Source organism: Echeneis naucrates, chromosome 16, assembly GCF_900963305.1.
Source record: "Echeneis naucrates chromosome 16, fEcheNa1.1, whole genome shotgun sequence".
Taxonomy (NCBI): Eukaryota; Metazoa; Chordata; class Actinopteri; order Carangiformes; family Echeneidae; genus Echeneis; species Echeneis naucrates.
Window position 1 is genome coordinate 24,480,868 of NC_042526.1, and position 26,881 is coordinate 24,507,748.

The following is a 26,881-nucleotide window of genomic DNA, read 5'->3' on the forward strand; positions in this document are numbered from 1 at the left end:
CAATCGGCCCCAAATTCACCACGTATGACTGCATCAATATTGAGTCAGTCAGAGCGCCACCCAAAGGACCCAGGAAGTCAACCACATAAACATTGTTTGAGTTACATGATATTTATAGTATGTGTTCTCCACATTATACACCACTATATAACATATATTAGAAGGTTTCCTCTTGTGCCTCGTAGTGAGCGATCATGACAAGAAATCCATATACCTCCAGTATACATTGTCCTTTCTTCCCCAAATGTATCAATACTGAGCCAGATTCAGAGCACCACCCGACACAGAAAGTCAGGGCCATGAAACAAACATTGAGGCTCCAATTTGGAGAGGGGAGCAAGAGCTCATTTATCACTGCATGCACATTTAACACATACTCTAACTCTGTCCATTGTTCTGAAGCTGCGACAGATTTGATATTTTATTACATCCTTAAATTCTTCAAATTTTTTTGTTATATCTTGCTCTTTATTAGTGAAGTAAGCAGCTAAAAGCCAAATCTTTGTCCATGTTCCCTATTTGTCAGATGCTAATAGCGCCATAATTTTTATGTCAATGTGGTGAAAACTAGACGAGCCTGGTTGGCTTACCGAGCTGATAACCAGTTGGATCACTGGAACATTTCCTGGCTATGTTAAGATGTCTTCACAGTTCAGGCCCCTGGAACATAAACATGTGGAAAATCAAAGTGACCTTTGACCCCTAACCATTAGTTCATCCTTGAGTTCAGATGAATGTTCCAGATGTAATTACATTCAGTCCAGCTGTTTCCTCTGAACAAATTGAGAATGAGACAGATGAGGTCACAGGGACATTGAAATTTGATCTGTAATAATACTTTATTACCTTGTATAGTCATTTGATCATAATCAAGTTTTACCTCCAGATATTATTCACGGTTTAATTACAATAGAAACCATCTGTGTACAGGGAGGGTGATAATGTCCAGTGAGGCTATTTGATCAGCTGACCTGCGGCTACCTTAGCCAGGTCCTGAATACGACGACATCCAATCAGACACAAGAAGAAGGCACTTCCTGAAGAATGGGTACAGTCAGTGGAGGACATCCACGAGTGTCTCCAGGGCGGCCTCCAATGGAGGTCAAATGTGATGCCACACTGTGTCCCACAGAGCGGTTGTTTCCTGTTTGGACACGTTTCACTGTGACACCATTTTACTGTGGGGTGTCTCTGTGACTGTTTGCCCTGTATCTCTGGCTTCATGTCTGTCTATGTCTTTCTCTCTCTCTGTATCTACGATCTTTAAGAGTCAGTCCACCCTAAAAACATCTCTCAGTGAATCACCATGGAGGAACTGCTGATGGTGTGACTGACAGCGAGTACAGCTACCTGTTGTTGTTGTCAGTGTCTAAACAGCGCTCTGTGGTTGTGTCCTTTCACATTTACAGTTCAAACATGGTATTGTCATGGTTACAGTGTAATGATGTTGCCATCCTCTCTCATATTCTCATGACTGCTACTGGCTGTGTTTCCATTTAGAGTGGACATGGTAGTGGAGTTGTCACTTAGGGAAGCTCCAACACTATTGGGCAATGAGATGCTCTGTGGGAGAGGCGTCCTCACTGTGGTACTGTGCAGTATGCTGGTCGGTGAGTCTCTGTCATAGAGGTTAGTGTTATTACTGTTGGTGATATGGTGGGAGTCGAATGGCGTCAGACAGTCATTCTCCAGAATGAGGTCACGATCATCGTCTTCATTATCGCTGTCTCCCTCAGCAATGCTGTTGCTGTGGCAACAAAAAAAAACAACAACAACAATATGGTTAAAATGTTGGGTTTTCGGTGTGATGTAGAAGTCCAACAGTTTCTGTGTTTTTATGATCTGAGTCTAGCGTTCCCACTTTCAGCTCTATGTTTGGTCTCCACCAGCTGCTAAGACAATCTGTATTTGTTTAAAACACGAGATGCTTTTTGAGTCTGTATGGTCCTGGTTAAAATGTGAGGTGTCATGATGCAGATAATGAAACTTTGTCTGGTGTGATTTAGTTATGATTCATCTGATTAATGGTGATTTGGTTTCAAGCTTCATCCAAGATTCTTAATTCATCAATATAATCAATATCAGTATGATCAAAATAATAATTACATTCAACAGGATCAATATAATCAATGGCATTATGATGAATATAATCATTACATTCAGTATGATCAATTTCAATGTGGTCAAAAGTGATGGGAATAACAGCCTTACTTTTTTCAGTAACGTTGTTACCGTTACTGCCAAAAAATGCGATGCGTTACTGTAATTGAAGCTTTTCCAACCAGCTAGATCTCTGAGCCGAGAGGCAAAGACTCGTTTTACTATTTTTTCTTGGTTAGTGGGCACAAGACAATTGCATAAATGGTCTTGATTGGTTAAGGTAGAGTAAAATGTCATGGTAAGCCAATCAGAGTTAAAGGTGGGCAAGTGTTGTTTTCAGAAATTTGAAAGCACGCATAGTCAGACACACAGGTGTCAACACAAGTGAGTCAGCCAACGAGAAACAGGAAAGGCAAGCCCAAATAATAACCCACATAATATATATATAATAACTCCCTAACCCTAACCCAAATGGAATGGAAGTTTTTAAAGTAACTTGCCCAACACTGGAGGTCAATAGTACCCCCTTTAATGAGCAGTGGAGAGAAAGGACCAGATTAAATAATAAGAGCTTGTTTAACTGAGCTACAGACAGGAAGTGTCAGGGCACTAGATGACAATAATGCTAGTGACATTAGCGTCTCACACTACATGTGACACTCTTAGCTCTTTAATCACGTTGTAGCACGTTGTACCTTGCAGTGATGGGGTTGCTCTGAGAGGCAGGGCTTGGTGAGTCATGTGACAAAGTGGAGCCTGTAGATCCGACTGAGCCCACTGAACCACAGTTTCCCACAGAGGTTTTACTACCACGATGCACCACGTTGTTCCTCTGATTTGCCGGCTTCACAGTCACAATGAGGTTGTGGCTGTTGGCCACCATCATATCTGTGACCTACAACAACAGGTTGATGAGGATGATAATGAGGAGGAGGAATTCACTCCCCCCTGATTATCAAACAGGCTCTGAACTGTGATGTCAGGGTTGTAGTTTGTCCAAAATTCTTCTGTGAATCATAAATAATTCACTGAGGAATATTAAATAGTGTGTCTCCATATTAAACCCAGCTATCACCTAGTCCAATATGGCCACACTGTTAACATCTGGCAAATGCAGCACATATGTAAAATAGTTACCTTCTTCCCTAACAGCAGCATAATTTCCTGTGAGGACAACTGTTTTAGAGCACTGAAGAATAGCTGACTGATATCAACAGCATAGTTTCTGCGAAAGACTGAGTTTGTCTCAACTGTGGTGAAATAACTGAAACCAGCAGGTTAATGATGTTCTTGAGTTCCGCCCACGCACTTTCTCTTTACCTGATCCAGAGATTTTCCTGTCACATCGATTCCATTAACCTCAAGGATCTCGTCATTCACTCCCAACAACCCTGTGCTCTCTGCCAGCCCACCACGAACCAGTCGAGATATGAACACACCTGGGACCTGCAGGATAGAGGACAATATGAGAAACCACTGAACAAGTCCCCCCCCCCAAAAAAAAAAAAAAAAAAAAAAAAAAGAGAAACAGATCAGATCTAATTGGGCCAAATAAAACAGGAAGTCATGCTTTTTAGCTTATCATATAATCAATTCTGGCCAGTTCAATGATGGATGATGGTTTGTAACATCACGGCTCTCACCTTTTCCACACCCTGAGGTGTCACCCGCACACTCACACCATCACGGATGTAGAAGCCCAGAGGTTTGTTGGTACCATGTTTGTGCAGTCGCACCCGTCGGTGTGTCTCAGGTAAGATGTCCACATCAATGATGGATGAGATTTGCCTGAAGTTCTGGGGCAGGCCAATCATCAGACCAGGCTTATTCTTTGAGTGAGCAGAGCCTGAGACAGTGGTGCGCAGTCCCGTTAAGCCCAGCCCCTTTTTACGCCTCTGGAGGGAGTTGGTGGCAAAAACTCCAGGTTCGTCCTCTAAAAGACACAAGGACACGGGGGACAGAACATATTTAAAACACTGACCTCTTCAGAAAAAAAGTACCTAAAACTGAATCTGATGCTAAGAAACACACAATCTTTCATTGAAACCCAGATCTGAAGCGATCAAAGTATACCTGGAGGGGAATAGGGGAAGAGCAGCATAGACGAAGGCACACACATACTGAGCATACCTCAGAGGCACCAACACAGGTTTATCTATATAATTTAATCAAGTGGAAAAAGACATCTGGATATTCTTCATCTTCATTTGGAAGGTTTTCATAGAATTCAGTCCAACAATATTAGGATGAGAAATATTTATATTACAGAGTTCACATAATTTTTAACTTTACTCTTCACTCTTTCTTCCCCTCTGCTCTTCCTCATCTCTCTCTGTGCAGATTCATGGCAATCAGCTAACTGAAGGACAGAGAGAGAAAGATGGGAAAGTTAAAGGGCAGTGTTAAGTTTCTCCAATGAGGGTGGTTTAATTTGACTTGAGAAAGTTGCAGTACTCCTTGGGGTAGGTTTTAAGGCCGCTAAACATCTCCCTTCAGACTGTAAGGACCCGTTAACATATACCGTTAGACGATATGGACCTTTAAACTTTTAGACTGATAGACCATCTCGCCAAGATGCGCTTCACACTAGGACTCACCTTAGTGTCAGCACACAACAATAACTCCATTATTTACACACACACAAACACAGCCATAGTTTATTCCTGTTCGACAGTGCACTTTGAATCATTTCCTGTATTTGCATCACATGGGTCTTACATCAGCACATTCCCTTGAAGACCAGGCGCAGGTTTGGGTCTGTGAACCTCTGAATCTCTGTTTATAGACACGTGATCAAAATAAAACTGACTCCGTTTTTCCCATCCACAGTGTTTGGCTTGAACTGATGACCTTGCTGCTGAGTCACTAACCAATTCACCACTGTCCCACTCACTGTCATAACACATAATGGTGACTGATACATAAAGAAGATGAGCAAACTACAGCTTCAGGTGGAGACTCAGCTGAGAGACCTAGCAGAGACTGATCAACTGACTGAACTTCTGTACATTTGCATAAGAAGAGAACAGAGAAAGTTGCAGCTTTTCTTCTCTGCTGGTGAAAAACATCTGACCTTCTGTACTCCCCAAACCCTAACCCTGTTATAGAGATCGACGAACAGAGAGAAAAGGGTTAGGCACACTCACTGTCTTCACTGGGCGAGTGTGTGTGTGTATCCTGTTATGACAGACTGAGGCCTGAAGGCACAGACACAGCTAAGTCCTCTCTGAACATACACACATACACTCACTGTAATTTCATAGACAGATATTGGAGGTTTTCTCTTTCCCTTAAATATGGCTACCTTTCAATGCAGTAATGCACCCAAAATGTGATCATTAAATCAAATCAAATTTATTTATATAGCACCAAGTCATAACGAAGTTACATCATAGCATTTTACACATCGAGCATGTCTATACCAAGCTCTTCATGGAGTTGTTCAACAGACCCAACATATCCCTACAAGAGCAAGCACTTGGTGAAAGTGGCAAGGAAAATATTCAGAAAAACTTCAGAGGTAGAAACCTTGAGCAAAGTAGTAAGTCCAAGCTTTGTCATAAAGGAATGTTTTATGCCTGATCTTCAAAGCTACAACAGAGCCTGCCCCCCCTAATGATACTAGGAGTCAGTTCCATAGAAGAGGAGCATGATAGCTAAGATCTGCCTCCCAATTTACTTTTGGAGACTCTAGGAACCACAAGTAAACCTACATACAGAGAGCGGAGTGACCTCCTGAGACAGTAAGGAACTGTGAGCTCTCCAGAATACGGTGGAGTTTGGTCATTTAGATCTTTGTATGTCAGCAGAAAGATTTTGAATTCTATTCAGAACTTTACTGGCAGCCAATGAAGAGCAGCTAACACATGAAAGATGTGATCTATTTTCTAGATTCTGTTTATATTCGTGCAGACGCGTTCTGAATCAGCTCAAGGCTTTTCAGAGTATTGTTGGGACATCCTGATGGTATTGAATTACAGTAGTCCAATTTAGAGGGAACAAATGCATGCACTATTTCTGCATCGTATTGAGATCTTCACAATAATGCATTGGTGAAAGAAAGCTGTCTGAGAAATTTGTTTTATGTGAGAGACAAACACAAGTCCTTGTCAAAAATTACTCCAAGATTCCTAACACTGCAGCTTGAGGCCAAAATAATGCCATCCAGAGTGGTTATATGATTTAATAATGCTTTTCTAAGGTGCTTAGGGCCAATGACCTCATTTTTGTCTGAGTTCAGAAGTAGAATGTTCCAGATCACCCAGGCCTTTATGTCTGTAAGACATGCCCGAAGGCTGACTGGCTGTTTAGTTTCTTCATTGACAAGTATAACTGAATATCACATACATAACAGTGAAAACTGATGCTGTGCTTCTGGATAATATCACCTAAGGGAAGCATATAAAGGGTGAAATACATTCGTCCAAGGATGTAACCCCTTGGAACGCCATTATTAACTAAAGGTTGTGAGAAAAAGCCATTCTTAACATGAACAAAGGTATATCTTTCTGAAAAATATAATTATTACAAGTAGCCTGGTAAGTACCTGCTCTAAAAGACCAATTGATGGTTTAGACGATGTGATGATAGAAACTAGCTTGGAGAGATTTATGCATGAAAAAGATTCCGCATACAAAGCAAGCATTACAGTTGATTCAGAAGCTGCCCAGATAGTGCCCTAATGCCAATTGTTGGTAAAAGCTGCTTGGCTCTTATTTTATTTAGATTTTTAAAAAAGCTAAGGTTCATCTGAGCTATGACCCTCTGTCAGTCTGGCTACAGTGCTGAATAGAAACTTGGGATTGTTCTTGCTTTCTTCTATTGACGCTCAACAGTTGGAGCGTCTGGCAATGCAGAGTTTTTTTTATATGTTTTTAAGGTTGCTTTTGAGCCTAAGTAGAATTCATCAAGATTACTGGACCACCACTTAATTTCTAATTTCCATGACATTTGCTTTAAGGCACACATTTGAGGGCTATACTAACGTGCCAGCCTCCTTTGTTTTTCCTTGTTTCTTTTTCCGAGGGGCCAAAGAATCTAGATTTCAACACAGTGAGGCCATAGTGCTATTCACAAGGTCATCAACCTGTGTATGGGAGAAATCCTCTATCGAATTTAGGAATGGCAATTTAGCAAATGATGACTGAATATTCTCCTTTAATTTGGCTGCAGGATTTTCAGATAAACATATGCTATTGCCCAGTGTATTCCCAGATGCTCTGCAGCCAATTGGTGTAAACTCAAATGTTTTTTGGTAATGGTTGCAGAGAAGACAGTCATGTTGAACTTTAATTGGTCAATTTCAATGCCATATGTTAAGACAAGGTGTGATTGAAACAATTAGTAGGTTAATTTGCACACTAGGAAAAGCCAACTGAGTCCAGTAATGACTTAAATGCAGAAATAAGGCTTTCACTGACCCAATCTTCGTAAATATTGAAACCACCCATGAATGTTATTTTATCTATACTACGTACTCTGATACAAACTCAGAGAATTCCAATAAAAACTGAGTCAGGACCAGGTGGACATTATACTCAAACTCGCAAAACTGGTTTTTAAATTTTCCAGTTTGAAAGGGAGAGTCTTTCAAGGCAACTTAAGACTTTCAAGATAGATAGCTAGATTTTGCTCTAGGACTGATTAATAAACTGAAATTAAATATCACAGCCACCCCTCCTTCTCGACCTATGGTATGACAAATATGAAAGTTAACATGAGTGGTTGGTGTTAGGGTTAGGGTTTATACTAACAATATATTCCTGCTGCAGCCAGGTTTCAGTGATACAAAATAAATCAATAATATGCTCAGTGATCAGATCATTTATTAGTGGAGATTTGGATGATAGTGATCTAATATTCAATACTCCACATTTAATTTTAGTAATATTTAGATCTGAATTTGTGGTAGTTTTAATTTCAATGAGGTGTTATAATAATCCATGTAAATTCTACATACCGTCCTGCTCCTGAACATAATCAAAAGACTTTACATATCAAGCGTGTCTAGACCACTGGATGATTTGGTGCTAGAAAAATAATTACATTATTTGTTTAGTTGCTCTCCTCAACATGGTGGTTCACACTGTTGCCCCACAACAAGAAAGTCAAGGGTGTGGTTCTCTGCTTGGGAGATTGCATATTCTCCCCATTCCATGGGTGGTTTTCCTCCAGATATTCCGGTTTCCTCCCACCGTTTAAAGACATGCATGTTTTAGTTAATTGGTGACTCTAAATTGTCTGTAGGTATGAGTGTGAGTGGTTGTTCTTCTCTGTCTATATCTGTATGTTGGCCCTGTGATGGACTGGCAACCTGTCCATGGTGTACCCTGCCCTCACCTAATTTTAATTGGAATTGGCTCCAGCACCCTCTGCAACCTGGAAACAAATAAGTGGTAGAAGATGAATGAATGAATGAATGAATGATCACCTCATTATGACATCATTATCCAAAACAAAGACCCAATCATTATAAGGTCCATACGGTTAAAGGTTAAAAGGTCCTTGATGTCAAAATAGTAATCTAAATCATCCCTTGAGGTCATGGCCTACCACCTTGTCTATGACTTATTTGAGGGAGTCATAGCTTATGACCTTCCTTTATATATCCACCATTTAGTTGAGGAGAATAATTTTACGTACTTGCAGTTATATCATTGCAACAATCAGTTCAGATATGAAGCTAATGATGGAAGGGACAAACCAGCAAATATCTCTCCCAGCAGTGACAAACTTAATGGGCTTGCAGTTCAAAACTGGTGTTTTCCCCAATGCCCCAATTTCTCAAGGCTTTTACCAAATGGCCCCCTCAAACCAAAGCACCATTATCTGTGCCATTATGCATCTCTCATCATTCACTTCGGCACACTTATTCGACTATGGACATTGCGTTTTAAGGGCAAGAATACATTTTTCAAACAATGTGCTAGGAAATTTCACAATTTTAAGAATTTGTGCAAAACTCTGGCAGAGAGGCACCAACTTCTACAAGTGTAACTTGTTCCCTCCTCTTGTACAAATAGAAAAGGGAACTGATTTTTTTACGCTGAGGATTACAATGACCGGATCAGGGCATCTGTAGCCACTTGTCCATTCATGTCACAGTCGGCAGTGGCTTGTAACTGTGTTCCAGTCAAAGGCACAGGGGGATGTACATTTTACTAGAGAACAGTGATGAAGGGCCTCTCATGGGGAAGATTATGTTAATTATTGTTATTCATAATTCGATATATTTTGTCTCGGAAAAACAAACTTTTGTAAACTTAATTGACAGAGGTGTGTACTGCGACCTAGGAGTGGACCAAGACAATTACGTCTGCATTAAGCAGGAAGAGCTACTGGATTACTATCCTCTTTCAGCATACAATGTGGATGATCAGACCCTTATTGCTCTACACCATTCTTTTCTAACCCTAACCCCTAACCCGACCCCGCAACTTTCCCATTGTGGGGCAACAGCGCTAACCACTACGCCGCCGTGCTGCCCGACAATATTTAATAGGCTATAAAATAGTGCAAATCCTGCGCATGGATTAAATGTTAACATCACTAATGGTGTTTCACGATTCACTACTTAATGAGAGTAGGTCAAGGAGGCAATATGGGCATTCTTGCCTAGTCTCCCTAATGACCTTCTTACCACTATGCTTGATGAACTCGGGGTTGAGTCTAATGAAGATCTGACCTTGGTGGAGGAGAGGGATCTGGTGAAATACCTCAAACCTATCCAAAGTCAGACGTTACTGAAGGGCATCAAGGACAGTAAAGTCATCTTTTCACTTGGCACTTTTTCATGTCACTGAATTAGAGCCAGTTTATAGACCTTATTCATGTGCGTGCCATTTATTCACTGTGACCTAATAGGTTGGGGAAATGCGTAACAGGCATGTTAAATAATAATTGGAATTACAAACTCATCATAACTGGGCTGGTTTTCACTGCTGTTGTTTTCACATCTGGAAATACATGGAAGTGAATGGAGCTGATGCTCATTACTTCCATGCATTTCCAAACTCGATAACAACAGCAGTGAAAAGCAATCAAGCCCAGTTATGATGAGTTTGTAATTCCAATACAGCTATTTTAACTATCGTAAGTGGCATTATCAGAGTGATCTTTTAACATGAGTCAATGGACACTTCCACATTCACCCAACCCATTACGTCCCATTTGAACAAATGCACTCAAGTGAATAACTTATAATCATTTCATCCAATAATGTTGACAGGAAACCAATTTGTGAGCTTCCCTCAGGAAGTACTGGAGTAGGAATACAGCTATGCGTAGTCTATTGTCCCCTTGTCCTAAATCTTGCCCTATAATTAATAAATTGTTTTTGTGCCTTCTAGGACTTGTTACTCTTAATGTGGAAGCGGTCTCTGGTCCAGATCAAAGAGCTCCATGCTCTCCACCTTCAAGTTCTCCAAACACTCTGGCCACTCCTCAAGCATTCCAGCCTCCAAATCAGCTGTTGGCCAGCCCTCAAAGCACTGCCCCAACAACGTCAACCCCTGCCAATAGTATTGTAACCCTGTGATGTCCAACCTTAGGTGTGTGAGGTGGGACCCAGCAGATTTGCCAGAGGGGAGACCGAAGCAACGTTGGAGAATATGAAGAGGGATCTGCTCAGTATCTATTCAGGCATGCAATTTTGTTTAATGCAAATTTAGGTGACCTTTGTCCACTTGTCCAGGTGAGGGCGGATATGAGACCCAATTGTTACTAACAATACATTTGCATGTCTGTATACACACAGGAAGGAATGAGTGGGGCAGACAGAGCAGAACCAATAATGAAAAAGACGTCATACGTCATCCTGCAGAGATACCTTAACACAGTGCCTGCCCCAGCAGTGTCCGAGATCAAACTGGAATGGCTGTTTCTCTTCTCTCAGAAATGCCTATTATCATACTTTGGATTCCTGACGGACGTCGATGTTCTTCAAAAGCTGCAGGAGGCAATTACTCAACGAGGACAGACCATCCTGGATTACTATGCAACACTGGACAACCCCAAGATCTGCGATGTTCTGCCCTGCTATGATCCAGACTCAGACAAGGCTGCCTGCATCCTGCTGCTCCTAATGTCATACGTCAAAAAGATAAGATTTTTTATTAAAATATTAAAAATGAAAAATTAGTGATTACATTAGATGCCATTTATTACCTTGATACCTGATTTACCTCTGAGCAAAGAATGATATTTATTCTTTAATGTTAAATCTATGCTATTGTGTGTTACTATGTTATAGCCATGTGCCTCTGCTGTGGACATTAATACTGTCGAACACCCCAGTACCCCCTACTTGATCATTCAAGGTAATGTTACTTGGCTCTTGTATCGCCATTTCTGACTCAGTATTTTGTTTTGATTCTAGGAATCTACATTGCACTTTACATCAGAAATGGATCTCAAAGTGCTCATAAGACATGATGTGGAATCCCGGTAGCCCTCTGGGTGGCTTATATCCATCGAGGGATATGTTGTAATGGGTCCACACCCTTTGTTTTTACATGGATTACATTTTGCCAGATATTCAGAGACAAATGGGAGACATTAGCCTGCAATGAAAACACAGACACATCTGACACTACACAGCTACAGATTTTTCTGAGAGGAGCGGACGATGACAGGAACGTAACAGAGGAGATCCTTGACGTCCAAAGCCTTAAAGGCCAAACAAGAGGAACAGTTTTATTTCTTTCTGTTCTGTTAGTTTTATTCTGTTAGTGGGATGATTACTGATGGTGCACCATGGTTGGTGAACGATGTGGATTGTCCACATTGATCTACAACAAAGTCAGCGAAGAAGACAGTAATGCCATGAAACTCCACAGTATAATTCACCAGCAGGCTCTCTGCGCAAAACATGTCAAATTTGATCATTATAAGACCATTATTTGATCATTATAAAACCCATGGTAAAGGTAATCAGTTCTATTCACTCTAAAGCCCTTTACTATTGCCAATTTAAGCAGTTCCTGCTTGACATTCCTTATACATTATACATTATACATACTGAGCTTACCGGTAAACAAAATGGGGTAGGACTGTGCCTATATGTAATTGATCTGGGCATGATAGCAAAGTATTAACAAAATATGAATACTTTAAACCAATAATTTAAACAAAATGTTACAGATGTAGCTGCCAGAAACTGCAAAGATTGATGGGGAAAAAATCTGCGACTCTGTCAATGGATAAATTACTAGGATTATAGTATTAAATCCCCACCACTGGTGAATTTTATTGAATGTATGTCCCATAAATTTATGTTTTTGATTTTTTTAATCACTTTTTTTCAATAATAATAATAGTAATAGGATTGATGAACATGTTACACTTCTTTTTTTATTGTTATTATTTATATTATCAATATTCTTGGAGTGGTAGGGCACATTACTTGGTGGGACTTTCTAAAATAAAAAAAACAATGAGTAGGCACTGGCACACCCCCGGAACAACCACCAGATGACAATTGCCCAGTGATCAAATCACCTTGTCGCCATGCATGTGACCAAAGGGTAAGGTGCAGAGAAAAGTTTCACAGATGCCATTTTCATGTTAGACAAACATATATTTGGCGTTTCAAATGGTGCATTTGTTTTTAGGTTTCTCAAACTTGCCTTAACATTTCTGGCTGTTACCTGTTGATGATTTACTTCACCAAATGTGTGGAGTTATTTCTGTACCCACTACTGGTAGATTCTGGTAGAACTCTTGGGATATATCTTCACAAATAAAACAAAAAAACATTGACTTCCCCCATCCAACACACAGTTCACTATTTGGCTTTATTTGGGAGCATCTATCCAAATTGTAGCCATTTGTAACTGTACAGTTTTCCTTCTGAACTACCTGGAAAAACTGACACTACAGTATCTGTTTCTTTATTTGTGTCCTCTTGTGTCTGAATTTGGAAGATTTATGATCAGGCTTTCAACAAAATGGTCATTATCACTGGGATTCCAAGTATGGAATGCTGTGGCTGAGGCCATGTTTCAAGAATTAGATCTTCTTGTTCTGCGCTCTTTGTCACGTTCCTTGTCACTGGCAAGATTGCAGATATTCTTTCTCTCTTTTTTTGAGTGAGGTTGACAGTTCGCTCTCTACACTCCACTTCCAATTACAAGAATTACATCAACTCCTGTGCTTTAAGTACATTATCAACTTCTTTCCTGGTAAACTCAAGTGATTTCCTCTGGAATCATTTTCAGCAGAATGGGACATAGGCATAGGACATAGGCTTCCATAAGAATCTGATACAACGCCCATTACATCAAGTCTGCACACTTGTATTTCACAGTCATCATATAACTTGCACAAAGCATTTACATCAGTGGCTTTCTTGAATGGAGTCATATTTAGTAACTTATTCATGTGAGCATTTATAACTAGGTCCTTGAAGGCAAATTGCATCCTAAGAATGAGCAAGAGCAATTCCTGACTGCACTTGCTGCGGTTCCCATTAAAAAGGACTTAAAGTAACTAAACTTGTCTGTTTTGTTCAAACTTTCATTCACAGCTATTTCATACTGACTCCAAAATCCTTGCCATTCACATATCTTCACTGAAAACTTCTGTATGACTAATTTGGGAAGTTTGACTGTGTTCATTTTAGACCCGTGCCTATTGTTACTTTGACTTGATTGGTTGGATTCATCCAGGCCCGTGCGCATTGAGCATTTCACTCTTGTTTTGAGTACGCTTATTGCATCAATATATTCCATCGCTGAATTAATTTCTTCCTCCAATTCCGCTTTCTTAGTCTCTGCATCAGTCCATTAGAGTTTGTTCTTTGTTTTTCAGCTGCTCCATATATTTCTCCAAATCATCTAAACATTTTCTTTCATTAATTTGTCATCAATCACGTGAAGCAGTTTTGTTGTAGCAGATCTTATCACTCCCTGCTTCTTTTTAAATTGTGTTAAATCAAGACTTATTTTCTTAATTTCCCCTGCTGCATCCTTCAGTCTAATTCTCAATCCAGGTCAATCTTATCCTTATTTTCTTGGATTTGACTCCTGGGTTTCACCACCAGCTTGTAAAGTGCAGGGAAGAATTTCACAGGCCACTATATTCAATGCATTTAATTTATTTCCTATTATTTACTATCTACATTTCAGGGAAAAGGGAAGGGGAACAAAGTTGCTGAAAAAAGTGACAACACACTCACTAGGGGAGAGAGAGGCCTACACAAACACACAAACACACACACACACACCAGGTGGAGCCTCCTCTTACCTTTCTTACTTATGATAATGCGGAGCAGCGGACTGGCCAACGACACCGCTTTGAGGAAGTTGTCGTCATTATTGATTGGAAGGAGGTCACCATGGACATCAGCGTATCCCAGCAGCACATCAACACCAGGAATGTGGTGAATCGTCTGCAGGAGGCGGTAGAACTCCTGAAAGTCCCCTGGGCTGTTCCTCTTTAGAGCAAATCGACGGTACTCTGCTTCAAACTGCAGAAGAAGAATATGTCCTCAGACCACTGCTGCTACATTCAGCAAAAAACATAGAGGTTGTGTCATGACCTGAGTCTCTGTCACTGTCAACACACAAGTTGACAGAACACCATAATTTGTTTTGTCAGAATTTGTCTACATAGTTTAAAATTACAAGGAGTTTCAACTTTTTCTGAAATTGATGCACTTGCAGCTAAACACTTTTATTATGTCAGTGCATGTATGTGAGCATCATCATCCCTCCGTGGAAGCTATTTTTTTTATCTGTTCTGTTCATCAGCTGGGGCAGGCAGTATGAATGCTCCTGGTGCCTTGTTGTGCTGAAAGAGTTTTACTCTGTGAAGGAGTCTGACACACTCCTCCTGACACCATCTACGTTTAACTTTATTGGCAACAGTATTGGTGTATTGGTAAAGCTACTGGGCTGAGGCTTAAGAGTGGATAGAAAGAGAGAACAGAGGATAGGGAAGATGGTGGGTTGGCAAAAATAACAACAACAGCAACAACAATATCAACTTAGGCAGAACAGGAAGGGGAGGGGCATGAAAACAACAACAGCAGCAACAATATCAGCATAAACAGTGAGAGCATTGGTTGCAGGATTTTCTGTTTACTGTTTATTCATTCATCTTCATCCACTTTATCCGTATCCGGGTCGCAGGGCTGCTGGAGCCAATCCCAGCACACACGGGTGAGGGGCAGGGTACACCCTGGACAGGTCACCAGTCCATCGCAGGGCCAACACACAAGGACAAACAGAGACAAACAACCACTCATGCTCACATTCACACCTACAGTCAATTCAACCTATAAATTCAGTTAACCTATAAATGCATGTCTTTGGATGGTGGGACCATCCAAATAATAACATCAAAATTCTCCCTTTTCTGTGCTACCTCAATCCCTGTCAACAAAGCATAACCCCACACCGCTAATGAGTGACCCTGGAAGTGGTGTGGTGCAGTAGGGGGTGATAACAGCATTGACACAAACAGGGATTATAACACTTGCAGACAGGGAAGGTGCATATATCTGCAGAGATGGCATGTGGTAGCAGGCAAAGTCAAGATGCAGACGTTTAGAGAATCAATGAACGCTGCCCATGTTTTTGTGAATTGACTCAATTGTTGTTGTTTTTTCACGTAGCTTCATTAATTTGACAACACATGAGCCATCAGGACCTCTGGTACTTTGTGGTGTCACAACAAAGGAGTTGATGCTCTCAGCCACACCCCAAGCCCAGCATAACCGTACCCGTACCTTGTTGGGTTTGGTCTCACAAAGTATTTCCCTTAAAATGCTATATTTTTATTGGTCAGGTCAGTCAGTAAATCAGATGAGGGGATCTAATCTCCTCTCAGATTGGCTACAGCTTCAGAGAGAAGCCCGAGAGAGGAGATGTAAAACTAAAATGAGATGAGATCACATCAGCACTTGAAGCTTGCTGGTGTTACAGTACATATTTTTAAAGTTTTAAAAATATTTTCTTTTGACATTTAGTTTGCTGTGAGGGCTATGCAAGTAACAGGGCTTTAAACAGGGCAATATGGGTATGGTAAGTCATGCAAAGCAGTTCATAAACATAGAGCTTTCTGTCCTCTGTGATTAAAGAAAATTGTTACCAGGGTTATTACAGCATTAAGCACTTATATAAATGGATTAACAGGAGTGAACTTTGAGTTTTTCTTAGTCAATTGAGCCATTATTAATGCTACAATGGAACAACAGCAGCATGTGTCACCCAGATTAAGATGGCATCACAGTCTGGTTAGAAAACAAGATACACAATCTACAAATCAGGAATGTTCTAGATGTGACTCTCCACACTGATTCATTTTTAAATGGGGGTGCTGGAGCCAATCCCAGCTCAAATTGGCATGGGTGGGGTACACCTTGGACAGGTCACCAGTCCATCACAGTAAATTGTAAAATACAATTGCCAATTTTCTATATATATAGTGGTTACATTTTTGCTTTATATATTTTTATATATATTCTTTCCGTCCCTTTCTTTCTATCTACCTTATCTAACTATTGTAGTTACTTCTGTTTTACATGTGTCTGATGCCACTACAATGCATGAATTTCTCCAGTCAGCGTTTCATAAGGCTCATGATAAAACATATATAAAGTGAAACAAAACAGTAAGGTGAGTCGAACTTTATTCAACTCATTCACAATAAATCAGAATATTGTTCAGTTTTGACAAATACAGAAAGATACACTCACATTTTAATTTATTCATCTTCTACAAATCCATTAAATTCGTCATCATCAGTGTCTGCGTTTAACAGTTAGGCGATTTCATACACACAAATGCACAGTAATATTTTTTTGAAGCATAACATGTACCAATATTACAAAAAGTGGCAGAGGTAAGCGTACTGCGTTCTGTTCTCTGATTGGTTTATCATTGCCAGCTATAGAAAACACCTGAGGTTAGCGTGACATTGGAACAGCGTTGTATCCCAACATTTGATTATAATTGGATTATGATATGGATTTGAAAATTGGGTTTACGTTAAAAACCTAACGTTGGCTTGACGTCTAATTATAGTGAGGTAACATTGACTAAATGTTGATGATGATGGTTGTTCCCAGCACTACATAATTAGTTATCTAAGGTCGTCTGACGTTACAACCCATATCCAACCAAGGACCAACGTTAACACGAAATCCGTGAGTCAGCTAGGAATGCTCCGACAATCCATCAAGCAGAGCGGCTTCGTCGCTTACCAAAGTCGCACTAAAACATTCTGACAGATTTTCATACTTAAGGTGCACTGCCGATTTTTGAGAAAATTTAAGGATTGTAAGTGCGCCTTATAGTGCGAAAAATATGGTACTTTCATTTAGCCTGTATATGCGTACACGACACAAACACCGACACACATGTAGGCCTACAGCTACTTATTGGCCCTAGTAATCTCACTGCCTGTGTTCTCATTATCAGAAAGTTTCAGCTTGTTGTTTTTGTACTGATTCTTCTCATATATGTTTCACAGACATTGTGTTTTAATGTGCAGTTTGTAATAATTTTACTAATTTACTAATTCAGATTCACAATGTGAAGACAAGAATAAGTCTCACTTCTTTTGTCATAGATATGCAGCAGGTTGCCTGTCCAACTGAAAAACGCTACAGCATTACTGCACTACAATGCAACAAAACTAAAATAAAATGTTAGTACTAAATACTACAACACAACACATTACTACAATACTATGGAATTACTACACTACAACACCACAGCACTGTGACACCACTACACTACAACACCACAACACAACAATAACACAATGCCACAACACTATGACACAACAAAGACAACTACACTTAGCATGAGATAAGAACACCACAACACTATAATTTATACTACACCATACCACAATAAACTTACAGCACTACAACCATACAGGTCCACGTAGTCTAAAGGTAGATGTTAAAGGACTATATGGTCTAAATGCAGACGCCATCAGGAGTGTGATGACACACTCACGCAGTATGCACACACCCCAAGCTCCGCCCACCTGGGGCCACAATCCAAACATTGCAAGATTTTGTTTGTCAGCCTGTTCATTGTTGTTTATTTTGATTTTATTAGTTTGGAATCAGTCAGCCAATTGAAAGAAGGGCTCTGGTCCGCTCTCCTGATTCGCTCACACTGCACTGCTCTTTATTGAAGGCTGTCCGGTCCAGAGACCAAAACCAACAACAGGACCTTAATCTGACACACAAAGCACATTATCGCCATTTCACAGTATAACCCACATTTAAACTGCTGCTACACAACACTGACACACAGCTACAAAACACTGAAAAACACTGACATACATACAAGAAATGACACACAACTCTGACATAGCTACACAATGATTAAAAAAAAACACACTCAAAACAGCTTTACTAAGACCTTCAACTATACAACTCTAACACAAAAGTATGACAACAGCTTCACAGGACTAACACACAACACTGACACGCAATTACACAACGACATACAGTTCCACAAGACTGATAAACATACACAGGTGCACAAACTGATTCATGTTCACATCACTGAGACACGGCTACAATTAAAGCATCCCAGAAACAGTCTGCTACACTGCAGTCGTACAGTAACACAACTGAGGGAAGAAGTGGCGCCCCAGACAAAGACACGCACAGACTGCGGAACAGTGAAAGGCAGGAAGACGGGTCTGGTTTCCTGCTAACAGGGTCCTGAGCTCGGGCTACAGGAGGCGCCGCCGGGCGGCTGGACGGCCTGGCAGCAGCATAGACAGAGGAGCGTATCCTTTGAATACACACTGCCGTCGGTGTTTTCGCACCGTCATCTGATCGATCAGGACACACAACCTCATCATCAGCCCCGACTCACTTTGCTCTTGACCTCCACTACGTTATCGGGGAGTCTCAGCGGGGTCCGGTAATGCTGTTGCTTGGACATTCTGCTCCCCAGTCGGCTGTTCGGCTGAAGCAATGCGGGTAAAACCATCCACCGGGGCCGGGCTCGTTTCTGCTCTGTCAGGAGGAAACCAACACCGCTCCGACCACACGCAGGTGCTGAGCAAAAATCAGCTGTTTCCCGTCGAAAAAAACACTCGCACCCCCGTTTGTGTCTCCTAAAGTCCGTGTTGTCACACGCTTAAGACGCGGATAAAAGGCTACAGGGCCGAGTCCGCGGAAACAGGTGGATTCCGGTAAATCCGGTACGGGATGTGAGGAGCTGGTGAAACCCGTTCTCTCCCTCCAACTTCACGGCACTGGAAGACACGGCAGAGGGGGTGGGACATGAGGCCGGGCAGCACCTCCACAACATCGTCACTGACACCACCTGCCACTGACACCACCTCCACCCCACTGACATTACCCATCCGGCCAACTGGCCTCACTGACATCATCCACACAAGTGAATCGACCCACTACACTACCGACCTCACGCCCACTCCACCACTGACATCGCTCCCGCACCAAGTGGCCCTACTGACACCTACTGCCACTGTCATTACCCTCATCACTAATGCCACCCTCCCCCACCACTGACACCACATTATTGAGTTGATTTAATAATTTAATAATAATTAGTTAATCACTTACAAAATAATAATCATCAGCAGCTGCAGCATTGTTGTTATGATGATAATGATGCTGGATTTCACAAAGCAACATATTTATGTCCACCAGAAGACCAGAGAGAGACCAGAATCAGTACCCAGCAGACCAATCAAAACTTTTAGCATAGTAAGCATCTTTTATTTCTTGTGTAATGGGCAGGGGCAGACACAGTGTTAATGTTTTAGGAATGTGAGCTCTGGCTCTCAATATTTAGAAGGTGTCAGGTGTATTGAGTCCAACTCTTGACAAGATCGATTCCTGAGGTTGGTGACATCTAAATGTGTTTTTATGAGACTGTCACTGGCTCAAAGTGGAAGGCCTCAGTCATGCTGTTGACTGATTATTTTCCTATGTAATAGAAAAACTTCCTGTGAACCAGGTTGCAAACCTGATCTTCATCAGAGGGTCAGATCAGGGAATGAGCAGAGATAACCGAAACAATGATTTGTTTCACTTCCAGAGTTGATAACAACAAATGCCAGGTGTCATTGCCACTGCAGTCTTAACCCTACACAGGATTAAGAACAGAGATGACCTGTGACTCACAGGTGTCTAATTTATATCTGTGCACTGTGATCATCCAGCCTGTTGTATGGAACAATCTTGTCCATGTCCATCACGTCCATGTCTGATGGTTTCCACTGTGAACCAGCAGCTGATCTAATTGAAAAAATGAGCAGTTATGCTATTGAATTCATGTGTTCATCAGATATCTCAACATGTAAGACTACTGGTATGTATGAGGATTATTTACTGATGTTTCACTGGTTTCAAAGTGAACACTTTCAGTTGTGTTTCTTTCTCCTCTGCTCATGTTTTCTTCCTCCTCCAGATCTACACCCTCTGTTGACCCGTTCAAATCATTCACAGTACCACCCAGTACCAGTGTGTTTGTGTGTTAATGTGTGTCTTTTTCTCTCTGCGAGTCAGTTTGGGAGTATGTGTGTTCATGTTTGGCAGTGGGTGTATGTTGATGTGTATTGACATGTGTGTCAATACACATCAACATACACATACACATACAAGGTCTGTGTGTGTCAATTGTGTTGTGTGTGTGCTGTACATTTCGTGTGTTTCATGTGTGGAGTGACAACATTGTGTGTCGTGTGTGTTGTGTGTATAAGATCTCCAGTTGAGGGTTAGGGTTAGGTTAACCCTAACCCTAATGACGGCGGTGTAGTGGTTAGAGCTGTTGCCCCGCAATAAGAATAAGACATGCATGTCTAGGTTAACCGGTGACTCTAAATTATCCGTAGGTCTGAGTGTGGGTGTTTGTTGTCTGTTTGATCTGTTTGTCTCTGTGTGTTGGCCCCGTGATGGACTGAGTGTACCCTGCCCTTGCCCAGAGTGAGCTGGGTTTGGCTCCAGGACCCCTGCGACCCAGAAACGGAAACGCGGTAGAAGGATGGATGGCTTATCAACATGGGCAGCATAGTGACATAGTGGTTAGTGAAGAAGATCATGGATTCATGAGGGCCTTTCTGGTTGCATGCTCTCCCCATGCTTGCATGAGTTTCCTCTGAGTACTCTACTTTCCTCCCACAGTCCCGAAATATGGATGTTTAGGTTTATTGGTGACTCTTGATTGCCCGTAGGTCTTAGTGTGAGTGTGAGTGGTTGTTTTTCTCTGTCTGTCTCTATTTGTTAGCCCTGTGATGGACTGGCCACATGTCCATGGAATATCCTGCCCTCACCCAGAGCATTGGCTGGGATTGGCCGTAGCACCCACCAGAAACGGATAAGCGGACTGAGTGAGACTGAGAGAGAATACCAACATAAACGTGTTCTTTTCTCCTCTCTTCTTCTTCTTCTCTGCTCCTTTGTTGCCTCTCTCCACCCCTCTCTGACCTTCCTCCTCCTCTTCACTCAGTCAGGCTGGAATGCAGGAATGCAAGGAGAGAAGAAGGATGAGGATGAAGAGGATGTGGACTGACAGTTCATCTCAATTAACCTAAACTCAAGTGTGTGTGTAAAATCACAGACATAAGAGTGATGAATCAATCGTGCTGAGTCTCTTTTTTTGTTTGTTTTTTCCTGTGAATCATCATGATTCCTCTGACAACTGGAATCTCCTTGTTTGGACATTTGTAAACACAAACCGCTGATTAATATTAATACCTATAATGGGTAAAACATTATGGAGGCCCATTTCTGCCAGTAAAAAAAAAAAAAAAAGAAAAAGAAAACTTAGCCTTGATAAAAAGAAAAAAATCACATACTAAGCCATAATTATGAGATAAAATGTCGAAATTATGAGATACTACTTTAACACAACAGTCAGAGTCATACCGCTTTGTGTGAATTCTCTTCTTGAGAAATGGATTGTGAACACATTGAGGACTGCTTTAAACGAGGATTTAAAACAAATTAAATACTCCATTTGCTTGCGGATTCCCATGGGATTGTAATAAGCAAACGCACTCTTGAAAGAATCTTAAGCAAGAAGCAGCTGTGGCGTAGGAAGAACAAAACTGATGTAGCTGAGGTGGCAACCTTCATTGAACAGCAACTGGAAATGTCAGGTCAGCATCATGGTTACAGATGGATGCACCAAAAAATGTTGTTTAAATCAAATAGTGACTGACAGAGAAACAGTTTGAATATTGTTGCAATTATTGGATGGTAAAGGTCTTGACCTGAGGCCATTGATGGCTACAACAAGCTAAAGTCTTTTGGAGTTGCAATTAGTGGATGCATTGATGGGTTTTCCAGAAAGATGATATTGCTTGAGGCTTCTAAGACAAACAATGACCCAAAGATCCTAGCTGGCTACTTTATATATGCTGTGATCAGCGCAAAATCAGACTTGATTTAGGAACAGAAAATGGCCACATGGCTGAAATGCAGCGTTTTTTGCATTTGTCCGAAAACCATGCTGAAACAGATAGTGTAACCTTTGGTCCAAGCACTGGAAACCAGCAGATTGAACGATGGTGGCTGATCTTGCGAAGTGAGTGTGTCCAGTTCTGGATAGACCGATTTGAAAAACTGAGAGAAGATGGCTTCTTCTCAGAAAACTTCTTGGACAAGTCCCTGATCCAGTTTTGCTTTCTTCAAACAATACAGGTAATTGACACATAATGAAATAAAGTATTACCCATTCAGTAATACATTTTTGTCGGTTGAGGTATTCAAAGTAAATCTCCATTGAATAAGAAGTCCTAATTTAAGAATTATCCTGTGTAAAAAATTACATGAAATAATGCTTGAGAGTTCTTTTTTTTTGGGCTCTTCCACCACATTTGATAGCTGTGTAAATATATTTGCAACAATAGTTACACTGGACCAAATTCAGTGCCTTATTAATAAGAGTGTCAGCCCACCATATTACTACCAGAAGACAAATCTCAAATATATATAACCAATATTTTAATATGCTCTGACTGAATATCATATGCCTCCTAGGAAGAACTTAATGAGGTTGTATTGACCTGGAACAACCACAGAGTACGTCAGGTCCACAACTCAAGATCACCTCATGGACGTTCCTCCATATTGCATGCAGTCGCTCATCTATATGGAGGCAGATATTGTTTGCCCCATGTGGACCTGGAAAAGGTTCAAGTCTGCCTTGAAGAGTGTGTGTTCAAGGACTTTCCATGTGATGAAGATGTGTTCCATGTCTGTGTGGATTTAATGTCAGAGTATGATCTGAAATTAACAAACGATGTGTTTGAAACAGTTAACCTGTGTATTGAACTGATAAACAATGAACTGGATCTAGATAATTAACTTATCTGGTCCTGTGTCATATTTTAAATTTCAAATGTTTCACTCCAGTACAAATTGAAACTTATACGTGTTATGATTGTCAAAATTATATGTTTTAACCTGTGATGATAAAATATATGTAGCTAATCAGACAAATCAAAAATGTACCAAATATGTTAATGTCTTTCTAACAAAAAATATAGTACATACACACAAACCAATTACATTGTTATTCCTGAATTTTCTTTCTAAGAGCTGAGTAAAAAAGTGAAATCCACACACGTATTAACTGTTGTTTTAGTTCATTAAAACATTTAAAACATGAACAGCATATAAAACTACATGCGTTTTCCTTTCAGCTGTAATTTAATTCAACTTCCTACAGCAGGGATCCTTTAACAGTAACTCATCTAGTGGCTTATAAAATGATTGACAAGCTGTCTCTTGATAAATAAAAAAAAAGCCACCTGATGTTAGATGTGCTTACAATGTGAAGTTAAAAAAAGGAAATGTAAATGTAATAAGATTGGACTATGTACTTTTTACCACTGCCTCCCATGAACCTAGCACAGGTCTCTTTTTCAAAACCTGATCTCTAGGTTACCGGAGATCAGATTATGTTGTGGCTTGATATTAATTAATATAGCTGTCTCACTGTGTATTAAAAATAATACAGGCTAACAATAATAACAAATAACAACCAAAATGTTCCTTGAACAAATAGAAAAGATGCTTATTTACGTGAGGAATAGATGGAGAGTGTATTCACGCTCCATAAAGTGATGTGCAAGCTGTCCATGCTGGCTGTGCCACCTCAGCTTTGCATACAGGTGTTTAACAGTCTGATGACATTACCATTGTTTAGCAGAATAGTTCAAACTAGAAAATTATAACTCAGTGAACAGTGTACAATATCCGCATGACTATTTAACATACTGTAGGCCTTCACAGCACAACATTACTGTAAAACTAGCTCTGATAACACTTACCAACTCCTAATAAAGAACTTTGTGAAGACTTGATATAGCCGTTGCTGAGTAACACAATGCAACTCACAGGTAGCAAGTACGGACACTGTTCCTGTTTCAGTGTCACCATCCACAGGCGTAAATGTTACTTCAAAACTATAAACTCTAAAAATTGATTGACAGCTAAAGAAAGATATTGTCAAAATATTGTTGTAATTTGTTTAGCAGCACGGATGGACTGGATAAAAGAACAGTAATAGCTAATATCTATCAAAGACACCTGTAATACTTAAATAATTTACTGATGCTTATCATTGATTGGTGAATCCAGTGAGGTGAAGTGGGACCCTTGAAGATGGCGCCACTTGATGTGTATGTGCACTTAGGATCTCATAATTACGACTTAGTATGTGATTTTTATTTTTTATTTTTTATACTAGCGGAAATGGGCTTCCATACAACATGGCGCATCACAAGACGTTAAAAATATCATGCCTGACATGAGCATGATAGACATCACCTTCGTCACGCTGACAGTAGAAAGTTTCTTGTGTTTAAACTGCCTGAATCTGCCCGTTGTACTTAGATATTGTTTGGTTAGACTGACTTTGCCAAATCCTGATTGAAATAAGAGGTATAAAAAAGGCCAAAGAGGCTGACAAGAAACAAGATGAGAATGACCTGCAGCAATTACATGGCGTGCACTCATCTGCCAGCGCTGGCTAGACTTTCATATTTGATATATTTTTGCCTGACTGTTGTGCTTGAGTAGAGGTCAGGGGTCACCAGACTGATGAACACCAAGAGCAGGTTTGAGGTATAAGCAGAAAAACAAAAAAAGAAAGATAATTTTTACAGAAAGAACTGACTGCAGAAAACATTTAGTGGTCTGACGGTCCAAAACAACAGGGACTCCAAAAAGGGTCCTACGCTCTAAAGTTTGGTCCTTCAGAGTCTTCTAGCCCACTACGGGGGCTAATAACAGATATTTTTGGAGACACTTCGTTTAATTAGACAGGAAACCTGAGGAAATGTCACATGTCTCTGCTTGAAGTGGATCAGGGATGTTTGTCTAGGAGTCAAGAGACACATTCAATGATAAATTCAAATCAGCAGTCAGTTTACAGTATGAGACATCTAGATATCACTTGTTTTAACACGATCACTGGAGCAGTTATCCACAGGCGCAAGGTCCCTTAGAGGCCTTAGAGGTTGGGTAAAATGCATTACACTAATGCAACATCTTTTTTTGGGTAAGAAGTAGTGCAACGTGTTACTATGGAAAATTTGGTAACATAACGTATTTTCTTTTTCAATTCGATGCAACGTTACTTTTTACAGGGACAGATGTGACAGTAACACTGTCTCCTCAGCCGCGTGTGCACAATTGTCACAAACTCTCATTCCACACTGTACGTGACAGAGACTGGCCGATGGTGACATGAAAAACATCAATGGCAAACGAGGAGCAGCACAACCATAGCAGGAAGCCAATGCTAACCTTTGAGGGGTGTAGTTATTCACATTACTTCGAACTCGTTGAAACTAAGGGGAAAAATGTGAATGTGAGGTGTATCGAGGCTATGCTATTTGATATTATTTGATATTGTTGTTTAGTGGTGGTATTGCAGCGTATAGCTCAATGCTTTCTTGTTCTCTGTGGCATTTTTTATAACAAAAACCACAAAAGAAATTTCTGTTATGTCCTCCTTAGTAGAACTTGATGTAAGCCTACACATTTAGGAACAGAAATGGGGTTCCGCCAAAGTCGAGCAATATAAAAGTAACATAAAAAACAAGTAATGTAAAAAGTTACTTTCCATAGAGGGTAACTACATGAAGTAACCAATTACTTTTTGAAAGAAATAACGAGTAACGAGCAAACACTACTTTTTAAAAGTAACTTTCCAAACACTGGTTTCAAAAGAGTTTGCTGTTTCCAGTCTGAGAAAGAAATAGAGAAAGACAGAGAGAGAGAGAGAGAGAGAGAGTTATGTTGACAGGAATGTCAGCTATGTGGGCCGGTCGAGTAAGTTAGCCAACCTGTTTAAAATCTAACACACCTCTTGTTGTCTTCTCCACTCTTTTGTATTGATCATCCTGGTTGCTGGTCTCTGGTCTATGATCCAGGACCATGTCTGACATACTTGAGTAAGACAAGATGTGACGGCTGTGCCTAGGCTGCTACGGATTTTCCCTCTGCTTGATGGTGACGCAATTGTGTTTTTCTGAGGTGATCAGCTGATTCCATCAACCTGATCGGGAACACCTGAGCCCGGTGCTCCAGACAGATAAAAGAATCAGTTTTGCTGCCTGTCAGATCTCTTGCTTCTTCCTCGCCAGCCCTAACCCTAACCCACACCTTTGATTCCTTTGGCTTTTCATTTCACTCCACAACACCACACCTTACATGGTCAATGCACCCACATGGCTGATGCCACTGACTTACACACCTCATACCTGTGTTTCTTTAGTTTGGTTTGCTTTATTTAAATAAACATATTTTTCTGTTGGCTTT

At 40.6% G+C, this 26,881-nt stretch overlaps 1 protein-coding gene across 2 annotated transcripts; it reads right to left on the minus strand.

The window, feature by feature from the left end:
• Nucleotides 1-801: 801 nt before the first annotated feature.
• On the minus strand, nucleotides 802-19,420 carry pard6a (par-6 family cell polarity regulator alpha). Of its 2 annotated transcripts, none has more exons than XM_029523252.1 (6): nucleotides 18,948-19,420; nucleotides 14,353-14,566; nucleotides 3,744-4,033; nucleotides 3,421-3,546; nucleotides 2,796-2,995; nucleotides 802-1,747 (listed from the first exon to the last, which is right to left on the minus strand). In XM_029523252.1, the coding sequence occupies exons 1-6, from the start codon at nucleotides 19,062-19,064 to the stop codon at nucleotides 1,432-1,434; spliced, it is 1,263 nt and encodes a 420-aa protein (XP_029379112.1). In that variant the 5' UTR covers nucleotides 19,065-19,420; the 3' UTR covers nucleotides 802-1,431. The 2 variants fall into 2 exon arrangements, with proteins under 2 accessions (XP_029379112.1, XP_029379111.1); XM_029523251.1 differs by having other exon boundaries at nucleotides 14,344-14,566.
• Between the last annotated feature and the right edge of the window lie 7,461 nt (nucleotides 19,421-26,881).